Here is an 11,420-nt window from a genome sequence, read left to right as displayed (position 1 = left end):
GGCTGGTGCTTTGAAGAAATTGGTTCATGGGTGTGAGTGTTTGCCGTTTCTGCTCCTCACACTAGGTAATTTAGTGGATCATCTGCTGACGGGCCTGACGTACCCAAATGAAGGTATAAAGGCTGCTGTCTGCTACTTGTATGGCAAGCTGTACTCCTCTCCTGTCGGCACAGAACGGCTCTCAGTGCACTTCGAAGAAAGGCTGTGTGGTCTCTTCTTGAATACCTTGGGGCGCGCACAGACGAAGGAGCTGCAGGTTAATGGTTTGGGTAAGGCATTGCTGAGAGAAACTGCAAGGTGTAAGGGAAGGCTGGGAATGAGGAAGAAATCCCTGGCTGGTTTAGACGCTCTAATGTGGGTTGTTCCCTGGAGGAGTTTTTTGCTGCTTGTCTGAAGCAGTCAATCCTTTGTTAGTCCATAGCAATCGAACGCCCCGGATCTGCTCAGCTGCCCCAGCCCTCCGCTGTCCCTCGAGCCCCACATTTGTTTGCCTAGCACTGACTGACCTGCAGGGTCTCTTTGGAGCTGGCACTGTGCCCTGGCCTGTCTCGATGTGACGTTTCGTCCCGGGGACAGACCATCCCTCCAAGTGTCCGAATGCAAACAGGACAGGTGGGTATTGTGGAGCGGTGGGATGGAGTCTGACAAAACCTCTCTTCGGTTGTGGGGCATCGCGTTGTTTACGTTAGAAAGCTAAAGTGGAAGTGGTGCTTTCTTGCGTTATGCTGCCAGCTGCACTATCGGCTGCTGCTGGGGAGCAAATTTTCAGCCTTTCTGACATGGCTTGTTGGTGAACCATCCAGGGAATTCCTTTCTCTTGTAGGAGGTAAGCGGGAACTGGATTGCTCCTCAGATCTTCTACTCAGCTTCTAGAAATTGATGACTATTCCTTTGAAAGTAGAATTCTGTAGCTCAGACGATACCCCTGGTGAATTTGTACTGATGGTTTGCATCAATACCTGTAGCTATGCTCTGTGCTTTTGTACTGAGGGCTTTTTTGTGTGTGTGAATATCCTTTAGCTGAGCACGGCTGCTTCAGGAAGAGCCTGTGAAAGTAGCAGGGGAAGATAAATGCCAGTTCTCTAGGCAGTATTCCAGGGAAAAAGTCTAGTTATTGTTGGGTCACTGGCTGTAGGTTGAAGTAAAACGTGGGTCAGGAGCTCTCCCAAGAAGCAGTTTAAGGGGTGGGTACTGGACCACAGAAGACAATGTGAGTAGAGTGCTCCTGAGATCATCTATCAGTGCACGTGCATGTGTCTGAGAAGGAACAGGGAGCAGATCAAACCCAGCAAAAAGCAATGAGGAGTTGCAAGACACGGGGCTTGTGGCAGTATCCAGGGACACAGTGAGAAGGCAAGGGTCTTCGTTAGGAATGCAGGAAAGGGGAGGAAGTTGGCAATGAGTCTTAGGCTGTAAATAGTCCTGTGTTAATACAACCCTTGATATGCCCGATCTGGTGCTCACTCTTGCTCCCCCTTTTGCAGGTTTGCTAAAGGAGCTGCTGAAATCTGACCATTTTGTATCCGTGTTTATGAATAATTCAAAGCCTGAGGAGGAGTCTGAGAACCCTGACATTTTAGAAGGGGAAAATCCACTGCCACTTGTTCTCAAGAAGGTGATTGCTGAAGTAGTAGCGAATTGCCAGCAGACATAAGGAATTTGCTGTCCCGTATTGAATCTGTGTCTGAGGCACTTGCGTGTGCTGTTGCCAACACCAACAACAGAGGCTGCAGGGGGAAATGGGGACACCCCCATAGGTCACCTCATTGTTCATTCCTGCATCCTGGAGGAAGAAATTTTACTCCTGGCCTTAGCTGGTCTTACTCACTTGAGGTCAGATACAGTACTTTTAGTGCCAGCATGACTCAGCATGGAGGCAGAGCTGTTCCTACTCATAATCTTCTCTGGTTCTCATTTTGCATTTTTTTTGAAGTATATTTGGTCCAGTGTTTTATCTAGCCTTAGCAAGTTTAATCCAGGAAATACATGCCAAAAGAGAGATCTTCAGTTATGTTTTAAATTTTAGAATGTGGAGGAAACAGTTTCCTACTGGTGTCTGCATAGCTGACTTTCTCTCTCATTTTGACTTTTGTTTCCCAACAGCTTTTGTTGACCAGGGATGAAATGTTACAGGCAGCAAGTTCTCACTGTGTGACTGCAGTGCTGGTTCACTCTCCCAGCAGATATGCTCCTGCTTTTATCCACGCGGATGTCCCAGGTGAAGAAAGGCGGTAGCATCTTACTCTTCATCTCCCAATATCAAAGCACTCCCTGGCTGTTTATTTTAGGAATCAGCCTGACTCCGTGAAATCCAGTGATGGCACAGTGTGTGCGGTGACCATTTTATACCAGTAAAAATGGCTAATGTGATTTTAGGAATAGAAGGGGAGAGTAAGTTTTCAACTGAAAGTGTAGAAGCAGATGTCAACAGGCAGAATGGAGCTCCCACAGTGAGAATTTGGACAGGTCCCTGAGGTCAAGGTCCTTCTCGCAGCACCTTAGATACAAGCCTAAATAGACTGGGGTTCCATCTTATCCCACCGACTACTGTAAGTGTACACAGAATTTGGTCTAGGATTTAGCTTTAGAATGCGGCTGTAGGAGATGGTTTATTATTTCTCTGTAATCCCAAAAGACAGAAATGCTTTCATTTTCCAAATTCTGTGGGAGATGTAAAAGTTCTGAGGGAAAAACAAAGATCACTGCATCTGTGATAAAGCTTGCTGTGTGGCTTTTCGTTTGTGCCAAGGGCTAGAGCCACAATTCAGCTCCTGCCTGCTGAGTTTATGCTGGAAAGATGCCTGCCTGCGGGACTCTGCTCTCCAGTCACCTTGTTTTGAAGACTAAGCATATCCCCAAGCATCCTCTCCGTTCTCCATTCCTGCCATTTCATAATGCAACCCTTCTCCCCGTGGCGGTTGCTATGCTTCCTCCTTTCCTCCTCCTTCCTCTGCTCTGTTCTAGGAGCAGCTGTGCCATGATGTGAGCAGACTGCCTCTTACCAGGGTGACCTTATTTGTGTGTGTTTGCAGAATTCCTGTTTGAGTGTCTCTCCTGCAACAGTGAAATTCTCATCTGGTCAGTGTATTGCTGCCTGCTCCTCCTAACCGAAGAGCGCCTTTTCTTCTCAAAGTGTCACACGGTCTATGGTGAGTCCCCAACCTTTCTGACAGTGGCTGCGGTGATACTGTGAGCATTTCTGCCTCTGGCTGAGAGTCAGCTACACAATCACACTTTCCAGTCGGGATGGATGAAGGATTGAAAATGAGTATGTGTCAGATGCATCTGTGATGTCCATCGTAGCTTGAATTTACAGTGCCACTGTCCTAATGAGTTCCTGATGAGCATGAATTCATTGTAATAACCAGTTATCACAACTGACACTACCTGAGTTACTATTGGGTGCTTCTGTGGGCATGTCACGGGTGGATTTAGGAAGAAAGGCTAAATTCATTCCATTCTTCTGGACTTACCTCCCACAGTGGAAGTTGGGGCCTATTATCAGGGCGCTGAGTGAACACGCAGCAGTTTTGGGCAGTTGTTTCAGCCAGTGGCTCAGAAGAATAACTGTTCAATTCTTCCTTCCTTTTAAAATCTAATTCTGCTTCCATCCTGGAACAGGGGGTGCTAAAAGCCCTCTCTGTGACTTCTTTTGAACTTGTGCAGGCATTGAATCTCTGGTGAGGAGTCTCCAAGATGTCCTGCAGCTGAACAATGTGGAGTTGCACAAACAAGGGCTCCTGCTCTTCACTGAAATACTGAAACGGTAAGCCAGTGCCCCCCCCCAGGCTTGCACAGGCAGAGTTTGGGGCCCCAGAACGGAGGCGGTGGTGCTTTTGCTTTTTAAGGTTTTTGTCCGAGGCCAAGTATCTACACCCCCAGAGCCTTTGTGTTTGAAAGATGTTGCTGAACAAATGCATCTGACTTAATCTTGTGATGAAGAGCCTGATAGTTGTTTCCAAACCTCATTGCACATGCATCCACCAGTATATCTGCCTCTTCCTGCTTCCTTGCCAAGCTGGGAGACGAAATTGCCTCTCAGCTGTAGGTAGAGCAGGAGAGAAGGCTAGGAAGGTCCAGGCGATGTGAGCAGGCCAACGCCTGCTAAGTGCACCTCCATGACAAAACAGAGCATGCAGATTCCATGCTTTCTAGCCTTGTGTCATCATCCCAGCTAAATTCAAACAGCAAAAACAAATTCTAGCCTGAAATATTAATGTCTTCTGTCACTTTTTTCCTCTTGTTTTCTGCTAAGGAATAACATAGCCTGGCTTGTTTTTCTTCTCTGCTTCCTGTTCCTGCCTCTATGATCTTGTTCCCATCCTGTCATGCTAGTGACAGAGTCTTGTTTTTGCCACTTAGTTCCCCCAAGAGAGCCCTTGAGCTGAATTTTGGAAATGTCATAGTCAATTTCATAGCAAGTAGCAGGGTAAAAAAGAGAAGGAAAAGCAGCAGTGCTGGAACAGTGTGATGATGCCAGTGTGGGATCTGTCAAAAAGAGAAACCAGGATGTGGGAAACACTAATTACAGCGTTTATGCTTGTAAAACAAAGAGAACGCTCTGTGCAATTACTCTCATTTTCTAGCACACCCGTTCTGTTTCTCAGCTTTGCCTTAGAAATGATGTCTTATTTAAAACCATTTCATGGTGGGGGAAGGGGTCTCACCCTGGAACCTCTCCTCTTGGTTTTTCCTTGCAGCTGGATTCTCTTGCGTAAGCGAGCCCTGCACTCTGGCGTTGTCCAAGCAGGCCGTACTGCTCCCCTTGGCAGTGCATCAGGAACGGTGGGCACCTGTCTCTGGAGTGCCCCTTGTTTCTCCCAGGACAATCAGAGTGATAGGCACAGTTTGGGGCCCAAAGAAGAGAGGCTGCAGGAAGCTGCAAGAGTGCTGTCCCTCACGCTTTTCTCCCAGGCCTCAAAGTCATCATAGTGCACCATATTGCAAGTGGGTTTGTGCCTCTCCAGTGAGTCAGCAATACTCCTCCGTCCCTTCCTCCCTGTATGAGTCAGCGAAGACTTTCTTTTTTCCTGATGTGTTTGACTTCAGAAGGTCAGTGTTTAGAGAAAGGAAATACAGAGGGTTAATAGAATTACAGTAGAAGTAGAAACAATTTGAAGGTTCAGCACATCAGTTATGGCTAGGGCCAGAGGCTGCTCCTCGTGCCTGAGTTCCACAAGGCCTTTTCCTTGCCTTGTCCACTTGACAGCTTTTCCTCACAGCAGACGTGAGGTGACTGCTAAGCTGGGTTTTATCCCACTGTGTGACTAAAAAGAGCAGTTCTGCCTCTGTTCATTTTTTGCTGGGCCACTGCTGTAACTTGGACCAAAGCTCACTTTCCTCTCCCATTTGTACATGGGAGCGTGTGCTCCTGGCTTGCTTTAGTCAGGCACGTCTGTGAAAACTGAGTAAGAGGGAATACTTTTGGCTCCCAAGTCTGGCTCCTGTCATGCTGTGCTGCTTTTCTTGCTTCACTTCGGAGAGACCCTCTGGCAGGCTGTTGTTGTCTCTTGTCCAGCCTGCCTTCCCCCTGCCTTCCTAGCTGTACCTGATGTGCCAGGAGCCAAATGAGCACAGTCTGCCATTTACACAGCTCTGTCCAATAATGGGATTAATGGCTTGTCGTCCCTCCATGCTCTCGTGCTGAATACTCAGAGGTGCTGGGCCGCAAGGTGATCAGGCGACCAAAATGCTCGCTATCAAACAGAATTGTCAGAACAGTTGGATTGTGTTTATTTTCCTGATTACTTTTCAGGTTTATGAAAGTTCCTGTCCTTCTGGCAGCATCTGGCTGTAGGGACTGTCAGAGAAGCTATTCTCATGGCACCACCTGTGTTGTAGGATGGTGGTGTTTGCTTGTTTGCTCAGAAATAATGAATTGCCAGATGAACCCGCTAATGCCAGAGCAGATGGCTTCAGCATAAAGTCTTAGGCCGAGATCACTGTATTGTGCAAAGGCTGTTTTTCTCGTGCTTTTCATGTCAGTGTTTGCTGGTGCAGTCACACAGTTATCCACGCTGTGGGGTTTTTTTTCATCACAGCAGGGCTCCAGACCTGCTGAAGTTCACTCTTTGTAGCAAACCCACCACCTGCTCAAGCTTGAGACTGCCTCCCTGAGAGCAGCTGGCTCTGAATGCTGAAAAGCATGGCTGGAACCACGCGGCTCAGCTGTCCATTTGGCGAAATGAGGAGAGGGCAGTACAGTGACTCAGCTGTGACAATATTCTCCTTGCTTACTCTGTTTCCCCTTCGCAGGCAACCAGTGGAAATCAAATTATTCTCAAACCGAGGTGTATGTATGGAAGCCATTGATGTATTGCTGGAGACAGTGAACTGCCCAGTGCTGGAGGTGGTAGTGGAGGCTGTGAGAGCTGTGGCAGCTTTCCTGAGGTAAGCAGGGAAGTATCTGCAGGCTTTTCTTCAGATGGATCTGATGATCCCACGTCGGTCTCTGCGGCTCCCCTGTGGCTGTGTGGGTGAGCGTGCTCGGCAGTGGGACTTGAGGCTGAGACAGGCAGAACTAGCTTCCCACCTGCCTCCAAAGGCTGCCAGGGCAGTGAAGCTGTGGTAGGCAGCAAGTTGCTGCAGCAAGGACGCCCCAGGCAGGCTCGTGCTGCGGCTGCGGCTGCTGTGGCTTTGTCACTCTGTGCCCCGTCTGGATAGATCAGGGCCAATGTAAGACTGCAAAGTCGTGTGCTTCCTGACTGCAGTGGGAGCGGGCAGTGGATGCAGTGAGGGTGTGTTTGGGTGCACACATGGGTGAAGGCACCCTTGAGATACAGTGACCTTGGTAGGCTGAGCTGGAGAGAAGCGGCAGTGGCATATTGCTGTCCCAAGAGCCGTTGTTTCTGCTGGTGTTGCCTTCCCCGGGGGAATGCCCCCATCAGGTAACGTGCATGTTGTCTTTCTCCCTGCTTGTTCAGGAAGGACCACCTGAGCTCCCCCCCAGTCCCCTATGAAGAGCTGCAGAAGCTGCTGGAGGCAGTGTTGAACCGGTGTGCCGACCTCTCCCCACCACAGAGTAGCAAGAGGCACGCAGTAAGTCAAAAGTTGTTGTAGGTTGGTGGTAGGATCAAGCAGCGTAGTGATGATGTTCCTAGAACACTGTGTGGACGTTGTATATATGTTCTGTCCCCATACCCTATGGCTGTTGGGTTCTCTGGTGCTTCTTTTCATCCTCATGCCTTGAGATGGTACCGAGTGTTGTCTTTGGAGTAGCTGAAGATGGATGCTGGTGAATGTTGTCTTTCTAGTTCAATGAAGATTTGTGGGGCACCACTTGAGCACGCTGCTCTCTTTATGTGTCCAGGACTCCAAAGTCATTTGAGCTTCCTGTTCTTCAGGCCCCCACTTTGTAGGCTGCATCGGTCAGTCTATGTTTTTGGCAATGAGCATCTCTTGCTGTGCCTTCACACCAAGAGGGTCATCAGGTACGCACTGTGATGCCTCGGCAAGGGAGCTGTTAGCCACTCTTTGAACTCCAAAGCCTTTCCTGTTCCTGGAATATCTAATTAGTGTAATGTGCTGCTGGGACTTCTGAGGACAGCCCCCATTATAGACGGCTAGTGAAAAGACAAGGGGTGAGCCTTCTTGCTTCAGGCTTAGGGCCATGTAGATTGATATCACATGTCTGTAGTGGCAAGAGCATCTTGCTGGAGTACCAGAGCTCCAAATGCCTAGTGAACTATCTTTAGGCCCAAGTTTTCTGGTACCAGATGTCTGTCTTCTCTGCCTGGAGAAGGCAGAACTGCTTTCTGCCTCATAGGCAGATGTTGGTCACCCTGTTTGCACACGCATAGAGCTTGGTGTCACATTCAGAATAAGGAGGTTCACAGGAAGGAAATAAGACAGATAGTAAGGACATCCAGGCTGTCTTTAAAGAGAGAAGAGGGTAAATGATTGTACCTGTGCTAAAGTATCTCAGCTTCAAATGGAGAAGGAGTTCTGAACTGCCAGTCCTGAATGTGTCACCATGCCCTCCATCACAACAACACACACAACAGGTTAAGACTTACAGGCAGCTTGGAGTTCCAAGTGGTTCCCAGTTTTGGAAAATTATTAACTCTGATGCTGAATTTGGCTTCTGGCTGAACTCAGTAGGATGATGTGTGGGAACAAGAGCTAGTACATGGTTAGTTGCTTACACATCTGAGCCAAAGTAGAGAACCTCTGAGATTTCAGTGCTGAGCAAGGAGAGGAGCTGTTCAGCGTTGTCGGAAGGGTAATTGGAAGAAACAAAATTTAAAAAAAACCACCAAGTTTTCCAAGAAGGGTGTGAAGCTCCATTAGCTGAGCTATTTAAAAATCAGATTAGACCAAACCATGGCAATGCAGACTGTAAAGAACTAGTAGCTCTGTAAGTCTGTCCTCCCTAGGAAGAGCACAAAAGCTCTCAAACTCTGCCCTCCCTGGGGAAAGCACAGTAGTAAAGTAACAGTTATGTGAAAGAAGTGAGTGCTGTTCCTCCTGCTGCTGGCATCAGAGAAGAAAGCTATTTTTTCTGACAGTGAACATAAGATTTTAAAGATTTCTCTCCTTTAACAGGGTGATCTCCTATTCACAGTGTCTCAGAGACAACCAGCAAACAGAGTTCCTCAGAGACAAGGCCAATTCTTGCTCAACACGCTGGAAAGTTTCAGAAATGCTTGCAGGTGAGGACAGGTTGGAGGGTGGTGGGTGGGAGTGTCTATGTCCATCCATCCTTCTGTCCTTGCAACTTGAGTTCCTCTACCCAGCCCCACCACTGAAATATCACAGGTGAGTTCAATGCTTGGCACTTGTCAGTGAAACAACAGAAGGAGGGAAAATTTTGTGACATATGTATATGTCTCCCAAGAAATTTGCCTGAGACCTATCAGTTTATTTTGTGTCTTTGGCCCTGAGGATTAGCCAAAACTAACTACGATGTAAGAACTGTTGGAAGGAATGAAATCATATTCCTGTGCCCTGGGGTATGTGGGCTCTCTGCTGGAGGGGATTAACCATTGAACCAATGTGTGTCTGCTCCAGATGCTGGCCTTAGATTTGCTCATGCCTATGACCTGTTACTGCAAGTGGATTTGTAGGCACCAACTTCTCCTGGTTTGCTGGGTGAGGGTTACTGGTCACACTCAGCTGATTGTGGGAGATGAGTTTGTGCATCAGTCTAGATCTGCTGTTAGGGAAGTCTGGCCAGCTTAGTTATTCTGCCTTCCATCACTTGCATTTGGTTTGGCTGAGATCATTTGGACAGAAGCAGGTGCCCTGACCCTGTGTCTTGGGGTGGTGTAAGAGTGCACTCGGGTTCTGTCACAGTTTTTAGGTCAGCTGAATGGTACCCTGGCTGATTTTCAGGAGGTTTGCTGTATTGTGCTCCAGGCATTCTGGCCTGGCTGAGAACATTTAATCTTGCCACACGAGGGCTTCCCACAGCAGATACTTTCTTCACAGAAGCTTGGTCTTCCTTTCCCAACTTGTACTGTTGTGCAACACTGATGACTTTTACTAGCTTCACTCAAGAGGTAACTCTGTGGGATTGCCAGATTCCTGTGTTACCAACCTACCGAGTGTCTGTGGGGTCCTTAATGGGGAAAGTTGTGGTGGAAATGTAGTATCTCTTGACTTCCTTTACAGAGTGAGGAGGATTCCTCTCTCCTCTGGTACCTGCTGTGTGTTTGTAGGCTAGCAGTGGATTTCCAGGGTGACTTCATGGCCCAAGAGAACGCTTTCACTGCCCCCAATTCGAAGAGCAAGGACACGCTGAGCAACTTTTTTTGTGACAGTCTCTGCATCCCCATGGTCATGGTAGGGTTTCTTTTGAAGTTGGTCTATTCCTTGGGTACCTGGGAAGGTGCTTTCAAGCACCAAGTGGGTTGCACAAGTGGGTTTTTTTGGGAAGAGAGCAGGTAGAGTAAACCAAGAACAGCTGTGGCATTTGACACCTCTCCAGAACCAAACATGGCATTATGTAGTTCATGCAAAATGAGAGTGTGTGGTCTCAGAAGGTGGAGAAATTCATAAAGCTTCCATGTAGATGGCAGTGTCTTTCTTCAGACTGTGCAATCCCCATAGCCTACCTGCCATGCCATCTAATCCACGGGAGCTCTGGACATCGCAGAAAATGAAGAGTGCCTGAACTGTTGTTTCCCCTTCTGCCACTTTTTCCACACTTGCCTGTGTCCTGGAAAGCCACAGTATTTTGCACCTGCAGCTTCATTTTCACACTTCTTTCCAGAAGGTATTGATGAGGCTGCCCAGTCTACGCAGCAAGGGCAGCACTCAGCACTGTGCCTGAAGAAGGCCAGGGGCCACATGTGCCTCGGTGCTCCGTACGGACCTGTCGCGAAGGCGCTTCAAGCAGGATTGTCAGAACAGCGGGACTCTGGTTGTGTTTCCAGATGTTGAGACAGTTTTGCTTGTGCTTTGCCACAGCTCCAGGTGTATGGATTCTTGCCGTTGTTGGGAGCTTGGAGATGTTTTCTATTTCCTTAACCAGTCTCTTGGTAGTCATCTGCAGTGGCAGTGCTGTTCTCCTCACTGAAGGGAGGGTGCAATGCAAATCCAGTTTGGCAAAGCTGGAGCCAGCGTGCTGTTTCTTGCTCATTGAGCTCGGGTAAAAATTAATGGACTGTGAGAAAATTGTCCAGTGACCTTCTATAAAAGTGAGTTGAGCCGTTCTGTGGGAAACAGTTTAGGGCTGGCCTCTGTGGAGGGCTTAAACACCTGTGTTGGCCACTACTCAACAGAATGCTGAAGCACGGGTGTTAAGTGTTACTGAGGTCAGCTGCACCTAGGCGTATGTCCCGTGTTGTGTGCCACGCTGGAGAATTGGCCGTCTGACCCGTAAGAGCCGTTCTTCCCGGGCAATACGGGCAGTGAATCAGTCGCTGTGCACTGAGGCCCAACTGGTTGCCAGCTGGAATCAGGAAGAAGCTTCTTGTTTGATATCATGTCTTGCGGAGTTAGCTGCACAGCTCATGACACTGGCAGAGGGGAGTGATGTTTCAGAGTGCCCTGTAAGCTGGTGGGCTTGCTGCCAGGCATTTTGGTAGAACTGTTACTCCATTTGTTTGGATTTAGAAGTCTTTCTGGGCGAGCAGGAGGCTGGAAGAAGGCTGCTGCTTTCAGTGTTTATGGCATATTGCGCACCTGAGCTTTTCTTCTTTCCACAGAACTACCTGGAAAGGGCTGTCAGCCCGGCAGTGATGGAGGTTTTCATCTCAACACTCAATACCCTCTTTACAGTGGTGCCAAACATGCGCAGCAAGTTCTCCAAAAAGCTGGGTATGGGGGTAGTGTGGGATCATGTTCTCCGAGCTCTTAACTGATGGAACTTGCTGCTACTGCATATTCCTGAGTCAGTAATCTTAACGAGGCTTTCTGTGGGGGATTATATTACGTGTTTATATGAGTAAGAATAGAGTGCATGGTCATGTTCAGCA

General features: G+C 48.3%; 1 protein-coding gene across 1 annotated transcript in view; it reads left to right on the top strand.

Annotated features, from left to right (window-relative positions):
- Positions 1-11,420, top strand: part of MEI1 (meiosis inhibitor 1) — a gene marked incomplete at its 3' end in the record, with an annotated part of 36,080 nt that overhangs the window by 5,803 nt on the left and 18,857 nt on the right. The window contains exons 5-14 of the mRNA XM_010148869.1: positions 66-269; positions 1,485-1,615; positions 2,104-2,218; positions 3,033-3,149; positions 3,667-3,766; positions 6,256-6,390; positions 6,924-7,038; positions 8,545-8,651; positions 9,660-9,783; positions 11,151-11,262. Coding sequence (XP_010147171.1) covers positions 66-269; positions 1,485-1,615; positions 2,104-2,218; positions 3,033-3,149; positions 3,667-3,766; positions 6,256-6,390; positions 6,924-7,038; positions 8,545-8,651; positions 9,660-9,783; positions 11,151-11,262 — 1,260 coding nt within the window. The remainder of the gene's footprint in view (positions 1-65; positions 270-1,484; positions 1,616-2,103; positions 2,219-3,032; positions 3,150-3,666; positions 3,767-6,255; positions 6,391-6,923; positions 7,039-8,544; positions 8,652-9,659; positions 9,784-11,150; positions 11,263-11,420) is intronic.

Source organism: Eurypyga helias, unplaced genomic scaffold (genome assembly GCF_000690775.1).
Source record: "Eurypyga helias isolate BGI_N326 unplaced genomic scaffold, ASM69077v1 scaffold20160, whole genome shotgun sequence".
Taxonomy (NCBI): Eukaryota; Metazoa; Chordata; class Aves; order Eurypygiformes; family Eurypygidae; genus Eurypyga; species Eurypyga helias.
The sequence above is the reverse complement of the archived record's forward strand: the minus strand, read 5'-3'. Positions and strand labels throughout refer to the sequence as shown.